General features: G+C 41.7%; 1 protein-coding gene across 1 annotated transcript; it reads left to right on the top strand.

Annotated features, from left to right (window-relative positions):
- Positions 1–430: 430 nt before the first annotated feature.
- On the top strand, positions 431–18,394 carry BLMH (bleomycin hydrolase; the record flags this gene model as incomplete). The annotated part of the gene is made up of 10 exons (XM_010185471.1): positions 431–540; positions 1,209–1,350; positions 3,312–3,400; positions 4,697–4,789; positions 8,333–8,488; positions 9,074–9,232; positions 9,328–9,395; positions 9,796–9,913; positions 12,161–12,230; positions 18,013–18,394. Coding segments are annotated over 10 exons (1,157 nt in total), but the record flags the coding sequence as incomplete, so codon positions are not given.
- Positions 18,395–20,700: the final 2,306 nt, after the last annotated feature.

Genomic DNA, 20,700 nt, shown 5'->3' with positions numbered 1-20,700 from the left:
GAGGTGCTGGCGGTAAGGAGGGGTGAGCCCCAGTAAGGAGGGGAGTGCCCCTCGGCGGCCCCAGCCTTTGGAGATGAATGATGCTATCCTGACTGCCCTTCTGGGAGCGATGGCTGCCTCTTGAAGTCCTTTTGTCAGGCTCTAAGTGAAATTGAATCCCTGCAGCATCCTCTTGAGCCAATACCAGTCTTTATGCTTGCAGCGTTTGCCCATTTTTGGATGATACAAGGTAGAAACAGTTAAAAGAGCTGTGTTTGCAGTAAAAGACTTCTGAGCTTCTCCTGAGCTTCTTAGTGTTTTACAATCCCAACCAGAACAGCGGCCAAAGGCTTGAGGCAGAATGGTGTTATGAATCCTGTGTTTAAAAGGAAAAAAACCTTACGCAGCACTTAACTGTTCCAGTTTAATTCTTGTTCCTTTGATCTCTCAGGGAGATGTTGGATCTTTTCCTGTCTCAATGCAATGCGTCTTCCTTTCATGAAGAAATACAACATCGAAGAGTTTGAATTCAGCCAGTCATACCTCTTTTTCTGGGATAAGGTACAGTAGGACAGGTCGCAGGCTGTGCTAGGATGGTTCGTATAGTTGCATATTAGCATTGGGACAGAACTGCTTTTAGGCTGGAGCATTTTAACAATCCAGGTGGAAAAGGTAGATGAGAAGAAGCCTGAAAAGTTCTTTAAATAAGTATTTTAAATGGGGGTTGAGCAAAGTGGGACTTTCAGCTTGAGAAGAAAGTTGTCAAGATGGTAACGTTTTGGAATAGTGAAAGTCTTGGTTCAAGTGTTGTGTGTATTTCAAAAGTTACTTGTAGGAGGCTCGGGGGAAATGTGACTGTAATGCTCTGTTGAGCTTTCAGCTGTGATTGTGACCCACTGATCTGTAAGCTGTGCGCCTGCTTTTTTCCCCTTAAGGGAAATCGAGAAACTCTAGTACTAGTTTGGGCCAGGCTTCATTGCATAACTTCTGTTTCACATTTCCTGTTCCTCTGCCCTCAAGCTCTGTGCTAACTTCTAAATATTTGGTCTGTGACAGAAATAAGTTTATAGGATCAGCCCTGGAATGTTAAGAAGGGGGAAAAAAAAGGCTTCAGTGGATGAGCTGAAAGTAGCTACACCTAGTTAGGATTTCTGAACTGAATAGTCAGGGATGAATTAATGCACAATGTCACACTTAAAATATCTGTTTTTCCTGTCTGTCTGTTCCAGGTCGAACGTTGCTACTACTTTTTAAATGCCTTTGTGGAAACAGCTCAGAAAAAGGAGCCTGTGGAAGGAAGACTGATACAGTTCCTGCTCTCCAACCCCACGAATGATGGTGGACAGTGGGATATGCTGGTTAACATTATTGGTAAGAGGACTAGTCACTAGGAGTCCTTCCTGAAGTTGCACAGTGGTTTGAGATGAGGAGTGAAATAGGAGAAGAAACTGAGTTTGAGACCTGCAAGTTAAGGAATGTGATGCCACTACCTTTTTTTAATCAGAGACCTTTTTCATGCCAGCTTATAAATATAAGGCTTAAATCTTGTCTGGGATCTTCATTCTTGCACATTGCTGCTGATAGAAGCTCAGAAGATCAACAGAAGTCATTAAATATCCCAGAGGTTCCATTTAGGAAAAAGGTTTAATCCCTTTTTACTTCAGTCATCAACTCGGCATTGCTTGTTTCTATCCATGTATACAATTTTTAGGGCACATGGTAAGGAAAAAACATTTCTGGAGCAGGGTATGTCCGCAAGGCAGAAACAAAAGTACTTGGAGAGTTGCAGCCTGAAGAAGGAGTATACAAAGATCAGTGAGAGGGAAATGATGTGGAATGTGGCAATGCTGGTCTTACAAAGATCCAGCTTAAGTGTGATCCTCCTTACACTGATGAGGGAGATATTTCTCTGTCTCTGAATTATGCTATCATTTGCTTTCATTTGTATTGTGAAATAATTTGTCACCTTTGTAAATCAACAAGCCAATAATGTAAGTTTAGAATCACAAAAGGGATTTGTTTCTTTTGAGCCTGGAGGTTACTTTTTTCCCATCTGGTTGTTACAAATATTTAATCAGGGCAGAGATTTGTGATGTTGCTGTTACATCCAGAGCCTTGCATGGTGTCATCTTTGATTGGTACCATAATGTAGGAAGCAATTGAGCTGTTGCTTATGTTTTATAAATGTTGAGGAGGAAAGGAGACTGGGAAGCTAAGTCACTTCACCTTAGATAAAATACAGGGAATAATTCATAAGCAGCCCAGTTCTTTTAGAAGATACTTCAGGAGCTTAATTTTCAAGTACTCATTTTTTTTCTGGTAAAAGGAGCTTCTTAAAGCACTGAGCAGTTTAGGATTTCTAAAAGTGCTGGATTAAATGATACTGAGCAGTTCAGGGATTCCACCTCTTGGGACCCCTGTGGAATGCAGATCAGAGGTCAAGATTCAGTGACTGATTAAAATGTAAACTTTGAATATTTGTAACCTCTACATAAGAGACATTCCCTTATAATCTTTGCACAAAACCCAACTATATTTAGCTTTTATATGGGTATAAGCAGAATTACTAGCATCTGCTGTGTAGCAATGTCGTGGCTTAGGGCTGGGATGGCCACTAAATCTTGGACTTTTGCTCTCTATTAACCCCTCTCCCCTTCTCAGAAGGGAAGAGAAAAGAGAATAAGGGAGAGAGACTTTACGGGTTGGAAAATAAAGCTAACAGATTTAATAAAACAATACTAATACTACAGGATTATAATGTAAATAGGAAAATAATAGAATATATACAGGTATGTACAAATATGTATATACAAAACCAATATAAAATTGTCCCCCAATGACATATACATCCCCAGAGGCTCTGGGAGCAGACACTGGAAAGGTCCCAGACCGAACTCAGCAGCAGTGGGAGCTGATGCAGGAACACACGAATCAGGATCAGAGGCAGACGAATGAGCAGGGTTCTGCTCAGACCTCGGCCACTGCAGGATCAAGACAAGCAGAAGGGTCCAAGATGGAAGAAGAGTCGAGACCCTTGTGATCCTTCAGCTTTATACAGTGTATGATGTGTGTGGGATGGAGTACTTTGTTGGTCGGTTCTGGGTCCACTTTCCCCCCGTAGGCACAAACACGACACCCATGGTGAGACAATTGGCCTTGAGATTATCTTCTAGCAGCACATACTGAAAAACATGCTGCTAGTTTCAGCAAGTTCAGCCACTTAGAAGAGACTGAGCTGGAACGTAAAATCACTAATTAGAAAATTAGTTCTATTTAGCTCAAACCAGGACAGGAAAAAACAATTGTTAATGCATAGTTTTCTTCTATTTTAGAAAAGTATGGTGTTGTCCCCAAGAAATACTTCCCAGAGTCTCATACCACAGAGGCTACTAGAAGGATGAATGAGATCTTGAATCATAAGGTAAAATTGACATTGATGATACAATTAAGAGGAGGGGATGGGAATGAGCCTGCTCCAGGTGTGCCTACTTCCATTTCTCTTTGTTGACCAAAGTACTGTGTGCATCTCAGGAACTTGCTTTTATTCAAAAAACAGCCTAAAAACTCAAGATCTGATGTTAATCTTGATACATGGAGCAGGAAAGTGTTTATGGAAGGTGGCCATTGCCAGGCTTCAGTAGCTTCAAAGTTTTAGTAGCAATTGTTCCTAATCCTCAGATTTCCAAAAAGCTAATTCTTGATGTGTGGCTGATTATATCTGTTTCTGCAAAACTAGCACTTGGCATCTAGGTGACTTTTTTCCACCTCCTCATTTCATCTACCAATATGCCAAGGTTTCTTGAGATTACTGCCAAAATTGATGGAAAAGATGAAGGAAAAAAAAGGTATTTTCAAAACATTGACTCTTAAAAATCAGCTTACAGTACAGAGGTGTGCAGCTTTGTCTGAAGGGAAGGTGTAAATGTGCTCCCTGAACTGCACAAGTGAATTAATCTGGGAAGATGCTAGTGTAGGTAGCTAGGTAAAAAGGCAATTAAAGCTTGTTTTTACAGTGGGCTCTTAATTTCTTTCCCCAGTTCATATGCTACATGCTCAGGGAAAATTGCCTGCTGAAATCTACATAAAAATGTAAAATATGTGCTAAAATGAGCTCAGACATAACAAACGGCACTAATGTTATTCTAGTCTTGAGCACTGCAAACCAGCTGGTCCTGTGGGAGCCCCACTCGCTGCTCCTGGCCTTATGGATGGTGACAGTAATGGGAAGCGCACGCTGCTCTTACTGCAATTCTGCGTGGGGTGGGGAAATGCTCCATTCCTCTTATCAACCAAGAGATCAATTATGCATTAGGATTGCAAAATAAATTTTACAGGATGAAGACAGTCTGTTCTCTGAGTCACAGAGATGGTGATGGGTTATGGATGTTGTGGCATCAGTTACAGAACCAAGAGAAATCAAACCTTAAGAATTGCTAATGGCTGTAAGCTTCAAATCAATGGTTGGAAAACTGGAATTGAGTTGCAACTGTTTGTTGATTTCTGCTTGGTTTTGTAATCTTTTACCTTAAATCACTTCATTATCTTTATTCTTTTTAAGAATCCGTATCTAACAATGCCTTCTGCAAGGGATTTTCTTTTCATTTTGAAAATGTTATAATGAGTAAAATAGGTGCTTCAAACCAGGTAAGAAGTCCTGAAAACTGATGAGGTGGCACCTTTTGTACCTTTATAATAAAATTACTTTCTCTTTTAACAGATGAGAGAATACTGTTTGCGGCTAAGAAGTATGGTGGAAAGTGCAACAGTTAAAGGAGAAATTTGTGCTGCGATGGACACGATGATAGAAGAGGTAAATGTATTTGTGTGCCATGAATTTTCCTGGAACATGAGGCTAGAATGAGTGAGATTTCTTGCTAACTCTTGTTCTAGCAGCCAGAACAAGTGCCTTTTGTTTGCTTGACTAGGAATGTTACGTATGGCAATGTGCTTGGAGATATTCAAGTGAATTTTCTGTAGTGGCTTGTTGCTTATCTCATTCTGAATTTTAGTACTTCCATACAAATATCTCAAATTTACAGATTTCAGAACTATGACATTTTACAGAGACATCTGCCTCTTTCTGTAGGAAGGCAGTATTTTGTACCTTAAGTGGCATAAAAATAGTGGCCTATCAGGCTTTTATAAATAGTAGGTAAGAGGCAGGTTGAAAACCGCACTCTGATGGCTTTGAATGTAAATCTTACAGCACAAGTGTTGTTGCAGAAATTCCCCACAAGAGAGCAGAAAAGAACAAGGAAAGGGAGCCCTCTGCATTATGGCAAGGGTGTGAGCTGAAGGCAGGGCTGAACCCAGCTGTGGTCTGTACTGGGGGCAGCAGAGGAGGGAATTGCAGCATCTGCTTCTGGCTCTGAATTAACTCAAAATGCAATCGATCAGGAAGTCTGCAGTGTGTGTGTAGTGGCTGGCCCTCCCTCTGTTCACACTGAATGTGACAGTGGCACATGTGACTTTCTCACTCAGTAATCCCCATACTTGATTCTTATATAGCCAAAAGTCCAGGCTATTTTAATTTGTCCAAGTGCATGCATTTTTTTTTAAAAGTACATAATTTGTTTTTCAAATGTACAATGCAAAGTCACCCAGTGGTTTCAATGTCTGTCTTTGGATGACTCAGAAACTAAATGTTTCAGTTGTGTGTTAGTTTTTCTGCAGTCCAGTGAACATGAGTATCGGGCAGAACTGACCTTGGGCTGTTTCTGTAAGGCTCAGGAAGGTCCACTAATATGCAAGTATTAATGAGTTGGTTTGGTTTTTGGAAGTCAATCTTTGCACTTCATGTAAAAACGTGTAGCTTCTTATCTGATTTTAAGGTTAGATTAAAAAATTATTTGTCTTACTTGGGTTATATTATTGAAACTAAAACTTTTATGAAAGGTATGCCCTAAGATCAACAGTAATTCTGTGCTCTTAGCCTACTCCAGTATGTTGCCAATCAGCACTTAGTTCAAAAGTGGATTAATATGACTTGCATCTAGTCTGTGTGTGTGTCCAAAGGCCCTTTGAGGATTTTACAGCCAACATCAAAAGCTTCCTAGAAATGTTAATTTTTAGGGCAGTGACATAGAGTTCACCACAAAATGTCTCCTCATTTGTTTAGAGCCTCTTGCCCTGCAACAAGGGGTCCTGGAACTAGCATTAAAGGTTCATTAACTGATTGCAATTTGTCTGTTCTTTAGAAAGGCTGTGCTTAATTCTCTGAAGTTAGCACACCATTTCCTCTAGCAGTGGCAATAGTGGTTTGCAACTTCAGTGGATTTACTTTTAATAAACATTGTAGTTGAAATGTGCAATTGCACTGGTCTTGTATACTTTAAAACACTCAGTTTTAAAGGTTTGAAACCACTTCTTCATTTCATGTTTGTAAGAGCTCTTGTATCTATTTTTATACGTGGCAAAGCAGAACTTGGTTTTGTTCTGTGAAGTTGTATTTGCATAGCAAATCTTGGTTGCTCATGCTGGAAACACAAGATTAAATATTCACTCCAGCACTTGTATAAACATTCTTCTTATCAAACCAGTGCACAGCAGGTCAGAAGTTGAAATCAGTGCAGTGCATGTGGTTGAATTTGTCTTCCTTTACCGTTCTCCTTTGTAGACTCTTCCTTATCAGGAGCGTCCTCCTTTTCCCCTCCTCGTTCAGTTTGGTTTTTAGCACAAGACACTTTATCTTTGCCTTATCTTGGTTCTAGTTGTCACCAGAGTGATTTAAGTCACCTTTTAGCTTAAATATGTCTCATTTTATTTATTGATAGGGGAAGCTTGTGAGATACTAAGAGATGGCCTGTGGTGGCAGAACAATTGGGGTTGGCCATGCCAGGCTTCACTACCTCTGTGGAGACTTCTGTCTCCATCATTTTCCTTTCTCTGGCTGGAGCCTGCTTGCTCCTTGCTCTCCTTTTAGGCGTTTTTCTTGTTTTGTTTTCATGGCCTCATCTCTCACTGCTTGGGATCATCTGAGGTAATGTGGGTGTGTCCCCAGCAAATGCTACCTTTTGTGCAGCCTGTGCAAAATTAAATATTTGTAGTAGTTTAGGGATTTACATTTGTTCTTTAACATATTTATTGAGAAATAAATGTGAGTTCCTCCAGCAAAACATTAAGCCTCCACCCTTGTTTCAACCCGTAATCAATCTGACTTGTTTTCTTAAATTGCTTGAAGCAAGAACACCTTTGTGTTTTGTGCACAGCCAGCGTTACTTAGCATGAACATTGCACTCCTTTTGCCATCAGCATGAAGTGCACACTAGCACAAAACTAGCTCTTATGGGGCCTTAGGATCTGTACAAATCAGCTCAACTGGCTCCTGAAATAAAGCTGAAGCAGACCAATGTTGGCTGAGGTGAAACAGATTCAAACCTGTTTAAATGTGATTGGATTCTCTGTCCCCAGAGTACCTGTGGCAGGTCCTGCTAAATATCCCTAAAGACAGTCATCTGGTTATACTGCCTGCGAGTTAGCGCATTTTGTGATAAGCCCTGTGAGAAAGTACAGTAGTGATTCTTAAGTGCTGTTTCATATTCTGATTTACAGGGAGGCTGATGACTCTGGTCTGGTCAACTTTTCATGCTAAAAATTAACAGAAAGCTGCCAGCTGCAAAGGCTGTCACAGTCAGCAGGCAGGGATCTTGAATTAAATTGCATAACCTGCAACCTTAATCCTGAACTGAGACATTGTTGAATGTATTAAAACAGATGAGAAGATTATTCTAGGATTTTGGAAAGAAGCAAAGGACCATCTTCGAAATCCAAATTAACATTACAGGAAAAAAGGGATTAGTACAAGGGAAACACTGGGATAAAATGCTTTGCTGTATGCATGTTAGGAGGGCTGCTTGTCTCTGGGGCAAACCACCCGGTGGAACAGGTGATGCTGAATGCTTAAGGCTTTCTGGAATCAGTTTAATAAAGCTTCTCTTGCACTGGAAAAGGATCCTTGTTGGAGGAGCTTCAGAATTACTTATGAAATATTGGAATGGGACTGGACAGTGCATTGGCTTTTGCTTTTGGCTGCTGCATTCCCAGGATAACCTGGAATTTATATGTTCAACCTTCAGCTTCTGTTTTGCCTGAGAAGGTTCAGCATAAGCATGGAGAGAGTTTATTTTCTGTGGCCTTTCAGATTGCTTTTGAACTGTTGAAACACTGAGACTCCCAGAGCTGAATGCAAATGCCTCATGTGTGTATGCTTATGTTCTTCAAAGGTGACCGTTAAGATCCCATTTCTCCAGTTGGCTCTCACATGGAGAAATCCATCCATCAGTGGCATTGCTGTGGTAGGAGAGGGAGACCTGTGTGCTTCAGCAAGTTCACAGCTGTTTCCTTCTCTGGACAGGTGTTCAGAATAGTGAGTACCTGCCTGGGCAGCCCTCCGGAGACCTTCTGCTGGGAGTTCCGGGATAAGGAGAAGAACTACCACAAATACGGCCCCGTGACACCGGTCCAGTTCTACACTGAGCACGTGAAGCCTTACTTCAACATGGAGGACAAGGTTGGGGATGCTGAAAGGCAGTAACTTCCAAGAGCCTTTTTTTAGTGCTAATCTTATTTTCCACCGTTGCAAGCATACCGTCCACCACCGTAACTGCACCATGTGGGATGGGTACCACTCCTACAAATCAAAAATAGCCCTGTGTTTATTCTCCCCATTCTCCTGTTTGTGTTTTACCCTTCAATTATCTGTGATCTCGCATTGCCCTTCCGTGATGATTTTGTAATTATAAAATACATAATGATCAAATTGGTCATAAAATGCTATAAGACAGCCATTAGAGAGCAGGAATAATGTGCAGTGCTGCTGTGCTGCAGTTGATGTGAACAAAAAAGCCAAAACTTAAAAAAATTGGTATTTCAGCCAAGTGGCTTTTTTGCAAATGGGACAGACAGCTAGCTGGGACAAACGCAGTTCTTTGAAATTCATCTACATTGACTTCTACAAGTCAGCCAAGTGGCTTTTTTGCAAATGGGACAGACGGCTAGCTGGGACAAAAGCAGTTCTCTGAAATTCATCTACATTGACTTCTACAAGTTTTCAGTCAAGTTGCACCTTAATTTATGACATCTTGGTTTTTGGCAGATTTGTCTAGTGAATGATCCTCGCCCTCAGAACCCATACAACAGGCTGTATACGGTGGAGTACCTGGGCAACATGGTAGGAGGGAGGAAAACGCTCTACAACAACCAGCCTGTCGAGGTCTTGAAAAAATTAGCTGCAGCGTCCATTAAGGATGGCGAGGTTTGTTTGGTTTCTCTTCACGGATGGCATGATGCAACCCTTGTAATGTAAAACTCATTGGATATGGCCTAGACATGACTCTTTCTTCTTTGTAGGCTGTGTGGTTTGGCTGCGATGTCGCAAAGCACTTCTATGGCAAGCTGGGAATCAATGACATGAATATGTAAGTAGAAAATCAACAGAGAATACCGTTTGGGATACTTGGCTGAGGCATAAGCAGTGCTTTGACTGCTCAAGAAACTAATTTGTCCATACTTTGGATTGTATACCCCAGAAGAGTGTATTTAAGTACTTCAGCAGCAGAAATGTTTATTTCACTTGTTAGCTAAAAATCTTATTATTTAAAGAAGCACTACAAGTGCTTACTCATTTTGAATTGTCTTGTATGCGGTGAGAGGCACTCCTAAAGGGAGTTGTCATCTTTATTCTGACACTAAAAATAGTTGAATTCAGCATGCCCGTGCAGTGGCTCCTGGGACAGTGCAGTCTGCCGATGCCCTGATTTTTCTGGCGAGGGTTCTCCTTGCATCCTTTTTGATATTGCTTATGTGGCTTTCTGATAGATTTAATCATGAGCTGGTGTTTGGCGTCTCCGTCAAGAACATGAACAAAGCAGAACGATTGATCTTTGGAGAATCAATGATGACCCATGCCATGGTCCTGACAGCTGTCACCGAGAAGGTAGTCTTGCTCCTCAAGTTCTGATGCTTGCATGGATGTATTGGAGTATTTGGCAGCTTGTTTGTATTCTGGGCTCATTTGCAGCATGTAAGCTGTTCTGCTGGAGTTCAGTGCGTGTGCCTCAACACCCTGGTGCACAAGGCCCGGGTTATTCTCCATGTTGTTTGTGTCTCTTGGAACTGTAAATATTTAACAAGGAGGAAAGAATTTTACCCAAGTCAAGAACTTTCCTTCTGCCCACAAACTTTTATTGGAGGAAGGGTAAAGAAAGTCAGCTTCTATTTTTCAGATACCAGAAAACCTATGTTAACGCATTTTTCAATACAGAATTTGATGTATCTTGCTGACCAAGAAATGTAGTATGGCAGCAAGTATCTCCTACCATGTCCCACTGCATGGGTTAGCCCAGTTTGTTTTGCAGCCTGAAGCTCCTTCTGTTGAAATGCCGGTAGGAGGCACTTTGCAACAGTCTTATGCTCCCACAAGCCGCTGGCATGCGACCTCTCTGACCAACTCATAATTAGGGAAGGAAAACGGTGTCCAAAATAGCTTGGTGGCAGACAGTAGACAGAGATGAATTCACAACTAAATCTGTTCCTGGCAATATAACAAAGCACATACAAAGTGAAAAGAACCATGTAAAAATTTACAGCTCAGGGTTATCTGCAGTGTTGATGTTTTTTGTTTCTTTCCAGAAGTGGTCATTATTAAAGTTTCTTTGAAGTGATCTCTTCCTGTTCAAAATGACCTTGGCTTGAGAAATAGCAGCTTGCATATAATTGGAAAAGTTTGCTTGAGCTGTGGAGTTTGAGGACTTGGGATGGGACTGCTGAGCCATGAGAATTCTTGAGTTACTTTTTACAACTCAATATACGTTTTCCTGTCCTGTGTTCTGAGTTCTTAACACTTCTGGCTTGTGTATCAGGTTGCATGAACACATTTTTACAAAAACTTGTTTTTTGTTAGATCTTTAAAATTACTCTTTTCTGGTGTTTCAAACCTATTTATCTGTTCACGACTGAGGTGTGTATGTTTGCACTGCTTGTAGCCAGTTTCTGACTGCACACCACTGGCAGCTATAATCTATGGTCTGTATTTTTAAATTCATATTTTTGCATGCCTAAGTGTATATTTGTATAAACTGTGAACAAATGTGACCTGATTTCCTGATGAAAAGGACGTGTATATGATGGATGGTATCTCTAAAATCAAAAGATAGTTTAAAAGAAATTATCCTAGAACAAGTTCAGCATTTAGCATCTCTTCCACATTCAAACTGGACATAGTTGTTTCTATTTTGTTGGAACATGTTGTCTTATATTAAACCTTAACTTAATCTAAAGAAGCTTTGATAACTGAGTTGTAAAATGTAATACTTTGGATTTACCTACTTTATAAAAAGGCTTTGAAGATTTAAAAAAAAATCCTATTACAATTTTACAACCTAAAAACAATTGATGTGGATTAAATGCACCTTTTGGTTAGAAACTTAAAATACACAAACATGTTAATCCCAGTTTCTGTCTGATAGCATCAAGAGTTGACTTATCCTCAGCCTGGCAGCTTTAGAGTGTCTTAATTTTAAGGACTGTCCTATATTTTTTAAGTGAGAATAGAAGCAATGCGACAGTATGCTGTTGAATATTAAGATTGGATTTGTGGGCTGTTATCTCGGATAGTTTTTAGCATTAAAAAAATGTAGTAGCAAAATAATTACTCTTCTTTGGTTCCTGAAGAGACCTGCTGTTTCCTCATGAGAGGCTGCGTGAAGAAAGCCATAGTTCATTTGTGGCACAGCAAACCTCTGAAGCTGCGTTTGGTGCTTTTATGTGCTTGGTAAATTTGAACCAGATTACAGATCTGCACAGTGCAGGCTGCAATGCTGCACACCTCTGAACTTGAGCTCCAATGTGCTTTGTGCTCGCTAGAAGCCTTGTGTATCTTTCACTGCACCAGACTTGGAGCTGTATGATACCTTCACACGTTTATACTTGCCTTTTACTAATACTTCTCTAAATTATTACAGTTGCTGCTTTCCCCTTGATCCTTTCCTCTGATTCCCAGTTCAAGCAAGTTGCATTCTGTATTTCAGAAGGCCCTTGTGTCCTGACAGGTGATAGGGAAGGCTGCTTAAATTCTGCCAGTTCAGTGCAAACTTGAATTTAGCTCAATTTAAGTTTTCTTGTTAAAATAAATGTTTGTTGCAGGCTCTCTTCTTGACCGCATTTTCTACTTGTTTTGCTACAGGATGGGCAAGAGGAGGCCTTTGAAAAATGGAGAGTGGAAAACTCCTGGGGTGAAGACCGTGGTAACAAAGGTAAATTATAGTCATGGGAACAGAAAGCTGAATTTAGTGTTTGGAAATAAGGAGGGGGGGAGGAGAAATGTGCTATGTGTCCTTCACCAGGACAGGTGTGAACCAAGCCTGCAGCAGCATGTGGATGGCTGAGTTATGGCACTGTTCCTGGAAGACAAACATTCTTCACTTAAATATGATTTAATCAAAGCGAATCAAATCCAAACAGTAATGGAGAAGCAGGAAATGCCACTGGATAAACTTGGCCACTGTGGCTGCAAGCTCAGCTGTAGAAGCAACTGCATTTTTGGGAGGTGGCCATAGGTGGCTGATGACACCTCTTGACAGACAACATCTTGGTCCCAGGGGCAGGAGGACAAAGCCAACAGAAGCTTTTATGTTTGGAGGCTAGAGCTGAACTCTGAAATAGCTTAATGATATGGGGCATGTATTGTCTTTGCACTACAGCTTTTGACAAATCCAATAACCAACCTGTTTACTTTGTGTATGGAAGCTATGGCAAGATACTGATAGACTTTATCTAAAGTTCAGATTTTGTCAAAGTTTAAATACTTCATTATAATTTTTTAAGGTTGATTAGCTTATTGCTGTAAAGCTGCTTATTTTCTGAAGCATTGTGTACCAGTTTGGTGTTGATCACAAGTAAATTGCTGGCTATTACCCCTGCCAAAAACCCCCAACAGTGGTAGGAGTCTGACAAGTGTGACAGGGACAGCAGAACCTTTGCTGTTTAGTTGCTCTTGATCTTTTGCTGAAGAATGCAAGTCTGGGACCTCATGGTGGCTCTGGCTTATGGTACTTAAATAATTTTCCTGGTCGTGTGTGAAACATAAGTGGTTTATATTTTCTTTTAAAGCACTGTTTATCAATCGCTGCAAGCTTTTACTCACTGATTTTGTAAATGAGGAAATGAGGATATGGCTCCTTCCAGCTTGTGCTGTGTATAGCTGCAGTGTGAACTGCTCCAGCTCTGATACCTGTCCATTAAAAAAAATGAAAAATTGTAATTCCGGTTGCTGTTTTGAAGCTGTGCTGAAAATGGGACCTGGGGCATCCTTACAGTGGTCATCTCTGCTATGACAAGCACTAGCAACAAGAAAACCCACAGTTAACACACAGTTTAGCTCCTGTCGGGTTTTCTGCATGGACTTGCTGTCTGGTGGTGACTGGCTTGGCCTGCACCACTGTTCCTTTAAAAAGGGTTTGTAAGCACTGTGGGGCTGAGCGGCGTGGATGTGCTGCCTGGTGTGGCACATGGCTTGCAGTCACTCTGCTTGTCCTAAATGATTGGAGTGAAGTCTCCATGGTTTTTGTCATCTCCTGTCTGAGGCCGGATGTGGACTCCACCGTGGCACAATAAACTGTGTCCCAGGGCATACCAGAACAGTCACTGCTGCCCACATTTTTCTATTGCACATTAATCTGGTATGGCAGAAGTTTCCCAGGATGTTTGAGGTTTCTTATGGGAATAGACTATTTCCAGAAAACTGTTTTAGGATGTGGTCTTACTCATAAGCTTTTGATGTCTCACACATGAACAGCTAACTGAAATGTAGATTATTCTTGGAACAGCGCCTTAATTATTGCCTGGTCCCTTGCTCTTGTAGTACTCTTTTCTGAGTTAGCGGTATACATTCACAGCAAAGTATTCCAATAAAAATCTTTAGTCTTGACAAAACAACGAAACCATGTTGATGTTCAGCCTTCGAGGCTCGTCAGTGTGACACCAGTAAAATGGACTTTGGAATGTTGGATTAAATGAAGAAGCCAAATAATACTAAAAAGAAGTAACATTAAAGGTTTTCTTGTCTCCAAATACGAACAAATAACTAATTCATTAAGCACCTTTATAATAGAGAATATAAAATAGAAAAATGCCTGGGTAGCTGTGCTGTTATTGTCAGAACTGTTTTGAGACACTCCAGACGCTTGGTTTGTGGTGGTAGATGCTGCTACTGCTAGAGGAATGCTGCCAGGGAGGAAGTGCTCACTCTGCTTTACAACTGCTTGGAGTGGACTTCATTTACTACTCCAAGCATTCTGCCTTTAATTGGTGTCTGTCAGCAGCTCTGATTGTGCTATCCATGTATGCTCCTTGGCCAAGGTTCAGAGTTGTTTGTTAGAACTGGAGAAAACTGGGCTAAGTTTCAGGATCTGGCTGTTCCAGTTGTACCTGTTGGGCTGTGGTGGTTCTGTGCTGGTGTTGCTGGGCTGGAGCATCGGTGAATGCCCTGACAGCTATGGGGGCTGTGAACAATACCTGTGGGGAGCCATGTGCATTTTCGGCTTTCTTCACTTTGAGCATGTAATCCAAAATAAAAAAATTAACTACAGCAACTGGAAATGAAAGAAATGTAGTGCCACAGGCTTTAAGTTGGAAATAACACTAAATTAACTCAGTTTTCTAGTCTTAAGTCTTACGAAGTTGGTAAACAAGTTCAAAGCAAGCTTAACTTACTTGGTTTGCAGTAAGTTTACCTTCTTTAGACATTATCTCTTTTCCAAATACGGATTCACTTTTCAAGAGTGAGCTCTAGAGCCATTTACAAGGAGCTGGGTTGTTCCTTTGAAATACGATAGAACCCCAGAGTGACTTGAATAAACGCAGTGTGTGCCTTGTATCCATGTAGTGTGTGCATGCCATCTTCATGAATTTTCTGAGTGAGTCACTCGCTTATCTGTGTTGCATTGGGAGAGACCATCGTCTCTGGAAAGTCTTGCTCACTTTCTATATTTTGCTTTGGTTAGGGAGTTGCCTGGAAAAGTGCCTTGCCAGAAAATCCCATTTGAACTACGATGCTGGACTTTTACTTCAGGCTCCTTTTTTTAGGGAGGTGAATCCCAGAATGATTTTTCTTGGGTATGACCAAACAACCCGCTGTTGAACTAAAGGCAATTGGAGGTATCCTTCTGAGCTCATTCCCAAACACTAGAAGAAGGAACTTGATGGGGTTTCCTCCCCTTCCTCCTGCCTTGCTGTTTCACTCCTCAAACAGTACCAGCTGGTGTAGGAGGGTGAGGATCTGTGGTCTGTCCTAGCTCTCTTGCAGTGCCACTGGGTCTGGCAGTGATTTTTTTAAGTCTTATCAGCCTTGTGAAGGTATCGGGAAGCTGTGCTTGAGTAAGTCCAGTGCAGAGAACCAGAATCCACATCCGTAAAGAGGCAGCCAAGAGTGATGCTAAACTTGGCACATCCCAGTTGAGGCCCGCTTGGGTGTGGGGGATACAAGTAGGCCCCAACCTCGTTATTTCTTGGATGAGATGATAAAGGGTACAGGCTGCAACAAAACTCCAGAGACTGGACTTTGAGTCATTAAAACAAACAAATCGCTTATTGTTGGTAGGAAATGGAAGTGTTTTTCACATGGGGTCACTCTCGCTTTGCTCCAAGTACGGTTGAAGGTGCCAGATGCCACCTGTTCCATGGGACTTGCATGGTGCAGGAGAGGAAAGACTGACTCCTGGTTTGGGTATCATGGGCAGAGCTGAGTTCTTGTGGTAGTGCTTGTCCTGGAGAAAGGGAAGCCCTGGGAACAGCCTAACGTTGCCTCTCCTAAATATTTCCTAATTACATTCATATCTGTTGTAAAAGTGTTTCTTGGAATCCTGTCTGTTTTTCCTCAAGGAACGAACGCAGCTGCTGACAAACGTTGCTTGTTTTTTGAGGTAAAAAAGTCACTTCCCAGTCAAATGTTTCCTTTCTGTGTTTTACTGGCACTTTGTCAGCCATACAGACAAGTTTAATTATTCTGCTTACTCTTTTGTTCTGGAGTCACAGTACTTTATTACCTAACTTTGAACCCAGCTTATCCTATCGGATATCTTTTTTTAAAAGCAGGCAAGAGGGGAACACTAAATCACCTTATCACATCCATTTGATAGGGGTCTATCTGGTTGTTTTGGCATGAAAAGAGCTTTTGTTTTGTGAAACATCTCCAGCTACAAGTCGGCTCCGTTTTGACTTTCTTAATCTCTTGTGCTGGCTGTTGGATACGTATTCTGTGTGAAGGCATTTCAAGGATTTAGCTGTAGACACTTAGTGTCTGTATTTGTATATATGTATACCAATCATCCCATAAGTACCCTGTGGCAGAAAGGCTCTGTTGATTTGCTTTCCCTATGGAGGAGTTACAGCACAAGCCCAAGTGACTTCTCCTTAGTTCTTTGGGAACTTTCAAGGGCTTTACTTTCAGGTACCCAAATCCCAGGTTATGTGGTAACTCACAGACTCATCCTCCCTGGCCAGCACCTGTCAGGTTTAAAATGCTCTGTGATCAGGTTTTCCTTTGGGTACGTCAGAAATGTGGACCAGCCTCATCCACAGAGGATTACGGTTTCATAGTCAGATGCTGTGTTTTGTTACAAGATGCTGCTGTTCTGGGTTTCTTTGCATGGTGTTAACATACCAATGGTTGGAGTAGGAGCAACAGATCGATTGCCTGAGGTAAAACCCCGTTGTGTGCCCTGCCCAGAAATGCAGAAAACTTTTCTATTTCTTTCTCACTTCTTGCCCGTTACCTGGATGGCGTGCAGAGCTCAGGGTTGCCTCAGGCAGGCTCTGAGGTGTGTGTGTGTATATATATATAGCTGCGTATAAAGTGTCTCCTTTTAATGAAGAAATTGATAATGGCTTTCATTGTGACAGCGGGTGCAGGCCTTCGCCAGGAGCAGCCTCACTTATTTGCATGTTCTGAAGTTCTGCTCGCTGCTTCCTTCTTGTTCAGACACCGCGATCCTAATCGGTGCTGTCAAGCCCTGAGATGCAGGATGTCAGAAGCAGAGTTCATTATCCTCTCAGGGTGCAATTACTTGTTGGCTCTTGGGAGTGAGAGGTTTTTGTGTGTCCCAAGAACTCATATCCTGAGGAGAGAATAATCAAGGCAGCTCCCTTTGGCTGTGTTTCCAAAATGGCTTCTAGCTCGGATTACAATTGATAGGGTTTTTAATTTATGGGAATTATCTGATTTCTTGCTTTAGAAACAAGATGGTGGAGATAGATGCATTTATTGTCCATATTCTTTGGACATTTTCTTGTTTCATTTGATTGTGTGATGATACTGTATAAGGACATGAGGAACTTTATTACATAAAGCCACCTCATCTGTCTTCTAAATGCTTTCCCTCTCCCAGCCACTCTTCCTTTCAGTTTACTTTGAATAGTTTGTTTCCAATGGTAGCTTTCTGCTAAAACCTGTGATACTCTAAATGTGACTTCCCCCCACAGTTCAAAGGCTGTTCGCTAAAATTCTCAGTAAGAATTATATTAAGGGGAAAAAATAAGATTTAGTTCAGCCAAAGTGTGATTTAAATGCTTTTACAGATGAGAAAAGCAGATGGCCTCCTCTTGCTACAAGAACTAAACCAGCACAGCTTTCTTAAGCCAAGGATGGTTTGGATTTTCACTGGGAAAACTTCCCTTTTCTTAACAAAAACCTGAAGGCTTCTAAAGCTGTAGATTCTAAATTTTACATTCTGCCTTAAATACCTTTTTTTTTAAGGCATTGCAAATCAGTTGAGTGTTCTCAATGCCTGTTTTAACAGCAGAAGTTATGAATATTCCGTGTCTTGTTTTTCCTAGCAGTCCTCTTGCTTGGTCTTTCAGTGCACATGAAGTACACCCAGTTATCTCATACGTTAATTTATTTGTGATTTTTTTTCTTGGAGAGGTACAGCATTCCTAGGTCCTGTTTGTAATGCATCATTCATAGGTGAAACCTGTGTTATGTGACTGCCTGGCTGTGCTGGTGCTGGTTCTGTTGTAACGCACTGCTTTCTTCCCCAGGGTACCTGATCATGACGGACGACTGGTTTTCTGAGTACGTGTACGAGGTGGTGGTGGATAAGAAACACGTCCCAGAAGATGTCTTGGCCGTGATGCAGCAGGACCCGATTGTTTTGCCGGCCTGGGACCCGATGGGGGCTTTAGCCAAGTGAACCAGCGAGCGCTTGCCTCTTAACGGTCAACCCGAAGTAGACGCAATAGAAAATTCCAGTGGTTGGAAGCCATAGCCAAATGTTAATGTGACCAAGCACCTCAGCATGGTCCCTATTCTTGAATCTAAGTTAAGGATCTTTGGGAAATAGCGCTTTACTGACTTGGCTGAACAAAGCTCTCAGACTACTCCACAAAACTAAAAAGGGAAAAGGCTAAAACTCGCGATGAAAACATATTACAAGTGCTGTCAATGGCAGCTGGATTTCTCCTTAAATACTTATGAAAAATCAGCATGGTAACTCAGTAGAATTATTTTGACTGGTGTTTTCCCTAGAAAAGATGGCTATAAAAGGCCCTTCCTTAGAATTAACAGCTAGGTGATTCTTGAACAAATGGATCAAAGTACTTATAAATTAACCATTCATGGTCTGACTTGTACCATAACAATGCCCAAAATATTTTCTATATTTACATTTTTAGTTTTGCTGAAGTTTTGGAGGGGACATAAGAATTGAAACTGCCAAAAATTACCATTAGAAAATTTTCCCCTCCAGCAGAGCTGGGGAGGTGAGGGGTGGGCAGACTGCTTCCTGGAGGACTCCAGTTTCAGGTTTTATTTCTCTGTTATGGATAACCCACATCAAGGCCCAGTGCTATGTCTGTGTGCACAGGAGCGCTATTTTTCAGTTGTATTAGCAAGAACAACCATAAATACATTTACAGGTGGAGTTAGTGTCATGCTCAACAAGAAACGAAACAAAACATTTTAATTGCTGCATTTTATTTGGATGTTTTAAAAACCAAGATGGTGCTATGAAGCTTTTGAATAAACACTTTCTAAAGTGACTGATACAGTTCTGTTTTTCCTTTTTTTTAAATGAGCCTCTTGTAACTAATGAAATGGGAAGATAGTAGTGACTTGCAAATAAATCTAAGTGAGCCAGAACGTGAATATGTTGAGGAAAACACGCTGCTTTATGCCCTCAGGAGTAGTCACAAAGATGTTCCTCTCGCTAAACAGAAATAAACACAAACACAGTACTGTACTATCTCATCTCTCACAGTATCTCATGCACTACTGGCACTGAAATATCTTGGTGATGAGCACAGTAAGAATCCTTTGATTTAAATAGTTCTGAAATTTGTGTGTACCCTGGCCATTTTCCTGCTCTGTACTGGGTTTAGTCACTGGGAAATCCAAGGGTGAGTGAGGAGGAAGAACTGCACTGCAGCACAAGTGCCAGCTCCCATGGGTGTTGCTTTAAGTACAAACAGAAAAAGGATGTTTGGTGTGGCTGTGGTACTCTACAATTTGGGTTGACTTTCATTCCTTTTGGACTACAGAGGTAGAAAGTTGAGTGATTATGGAAGTGTACCTCGTGCTGGTTATACAAGTGTGTATGTATGGATATTAAAAATGCCAAGCTGAATCATGTCTGCATGTTGTCTGCTAAACTAAATCCAGATTAGGCTTTGTCTTGGAGTCATCAAAGATTATTCAGTGTGCTGTGATTAACATTTCCTGAAGTGGGCAGGAGTGCTCGTTAGGTAAGAATTTGGTGTGGAGCAGCAGGAGGCTGTTGCTGTCCTTGATGTGTTTTAGGAGTCTTTGCCCTCTCTGGTTTCTGCGAAGGTACCAGAGCTGCTCTGGAGGCGTACAGGCTGTGTCCTGGCAGCACAGCAATACTGGTGTGCGATTTCGTTCTAGTAAAGCTCAGCTCAGCTCACCCTGGGCTTGTGTCAAGAGGTTTTATGTCATCTCAAGGCCTATGAGGGTACAGGAGCAAAGGGCTGTTGCTTTCAGGTTGCCTTTTCTAGTAGCAGTGGTCACGGGCAATAACATAAACCTGTGGCTTCTGGATTTTCCTCATCTAAAAGACTCAAAGTTCAATGCTTCAGATCTCTGTCTCTGGACAGGTAAAGGACATTTCTTGCCTTTTACAGAATCCCAGACCGTTAGGGATTGGAAGGGACCTCCAAAGCTCATCCAGTCCAATCCCCCTGCCGGAGCAGGAACACCCAGATGAGGTTACACAGGAAGGCGTCCAGGCGGGTTTTGAATGTCTGCAGAGAAGGAGACTCCACAACCTCTCTGGGCAGCCTGGGCCAGGGCTCTGTCACCCTCACTGAGAAGAAGTTTCTTCTCCAATTGAAGTGGAACCTCCTGTGTTCCAGTTTGTGTCCGTTACCCCTTGTCCTATCATTGTTTGTCACCGAGAAGAGCCTGGCTCCATCCTCGTGACACTCACCCTTTAAATATTTATAACCATGAATGAGGTCTCCCCTCAGTCTCCTCTTCTGCAAACTAAAGAGACCCAGCTCCCTCAGCTGCTCCTCATAAGGGAGATGCTCCACTCCCTCCATCATCTTTGTAGCCCTACGCTGGACTCTCTCCAGCAGTTCCTGTCCTTCTTGAACTGAGGGGACAGTGTTGCCTGGCAGAAGTGTGCATTGCGTGCAGCTATCGTTACGGAAGCTTGGGCGTACCTTTTAATTATCAGGATATTGTTGAATAGTTGATCTGATAAATGTATT

Source organism: Mesitornis unicolor, unplaced genomic scaffold, assembly GCF_000695765.1.
Source record: "Mesitornis unicolor isolate BGI_N332 unplaced genomic scaffold, ASM69576v1 scaffold10285, whole genome shotgun sequence".
NCBI classification, from domain to species: Eukaryota; Metazoa; Chordata; class Aves; order Mesitornithiformes; family Mesitornithidae; genus Mesitornis; species Mesitornis unicolor.
The sequence above is the reverse complement of the archived record's forward strand: the minus strand, read 5'-3'. Positions and strand labels throughout refer to the sequence as shown.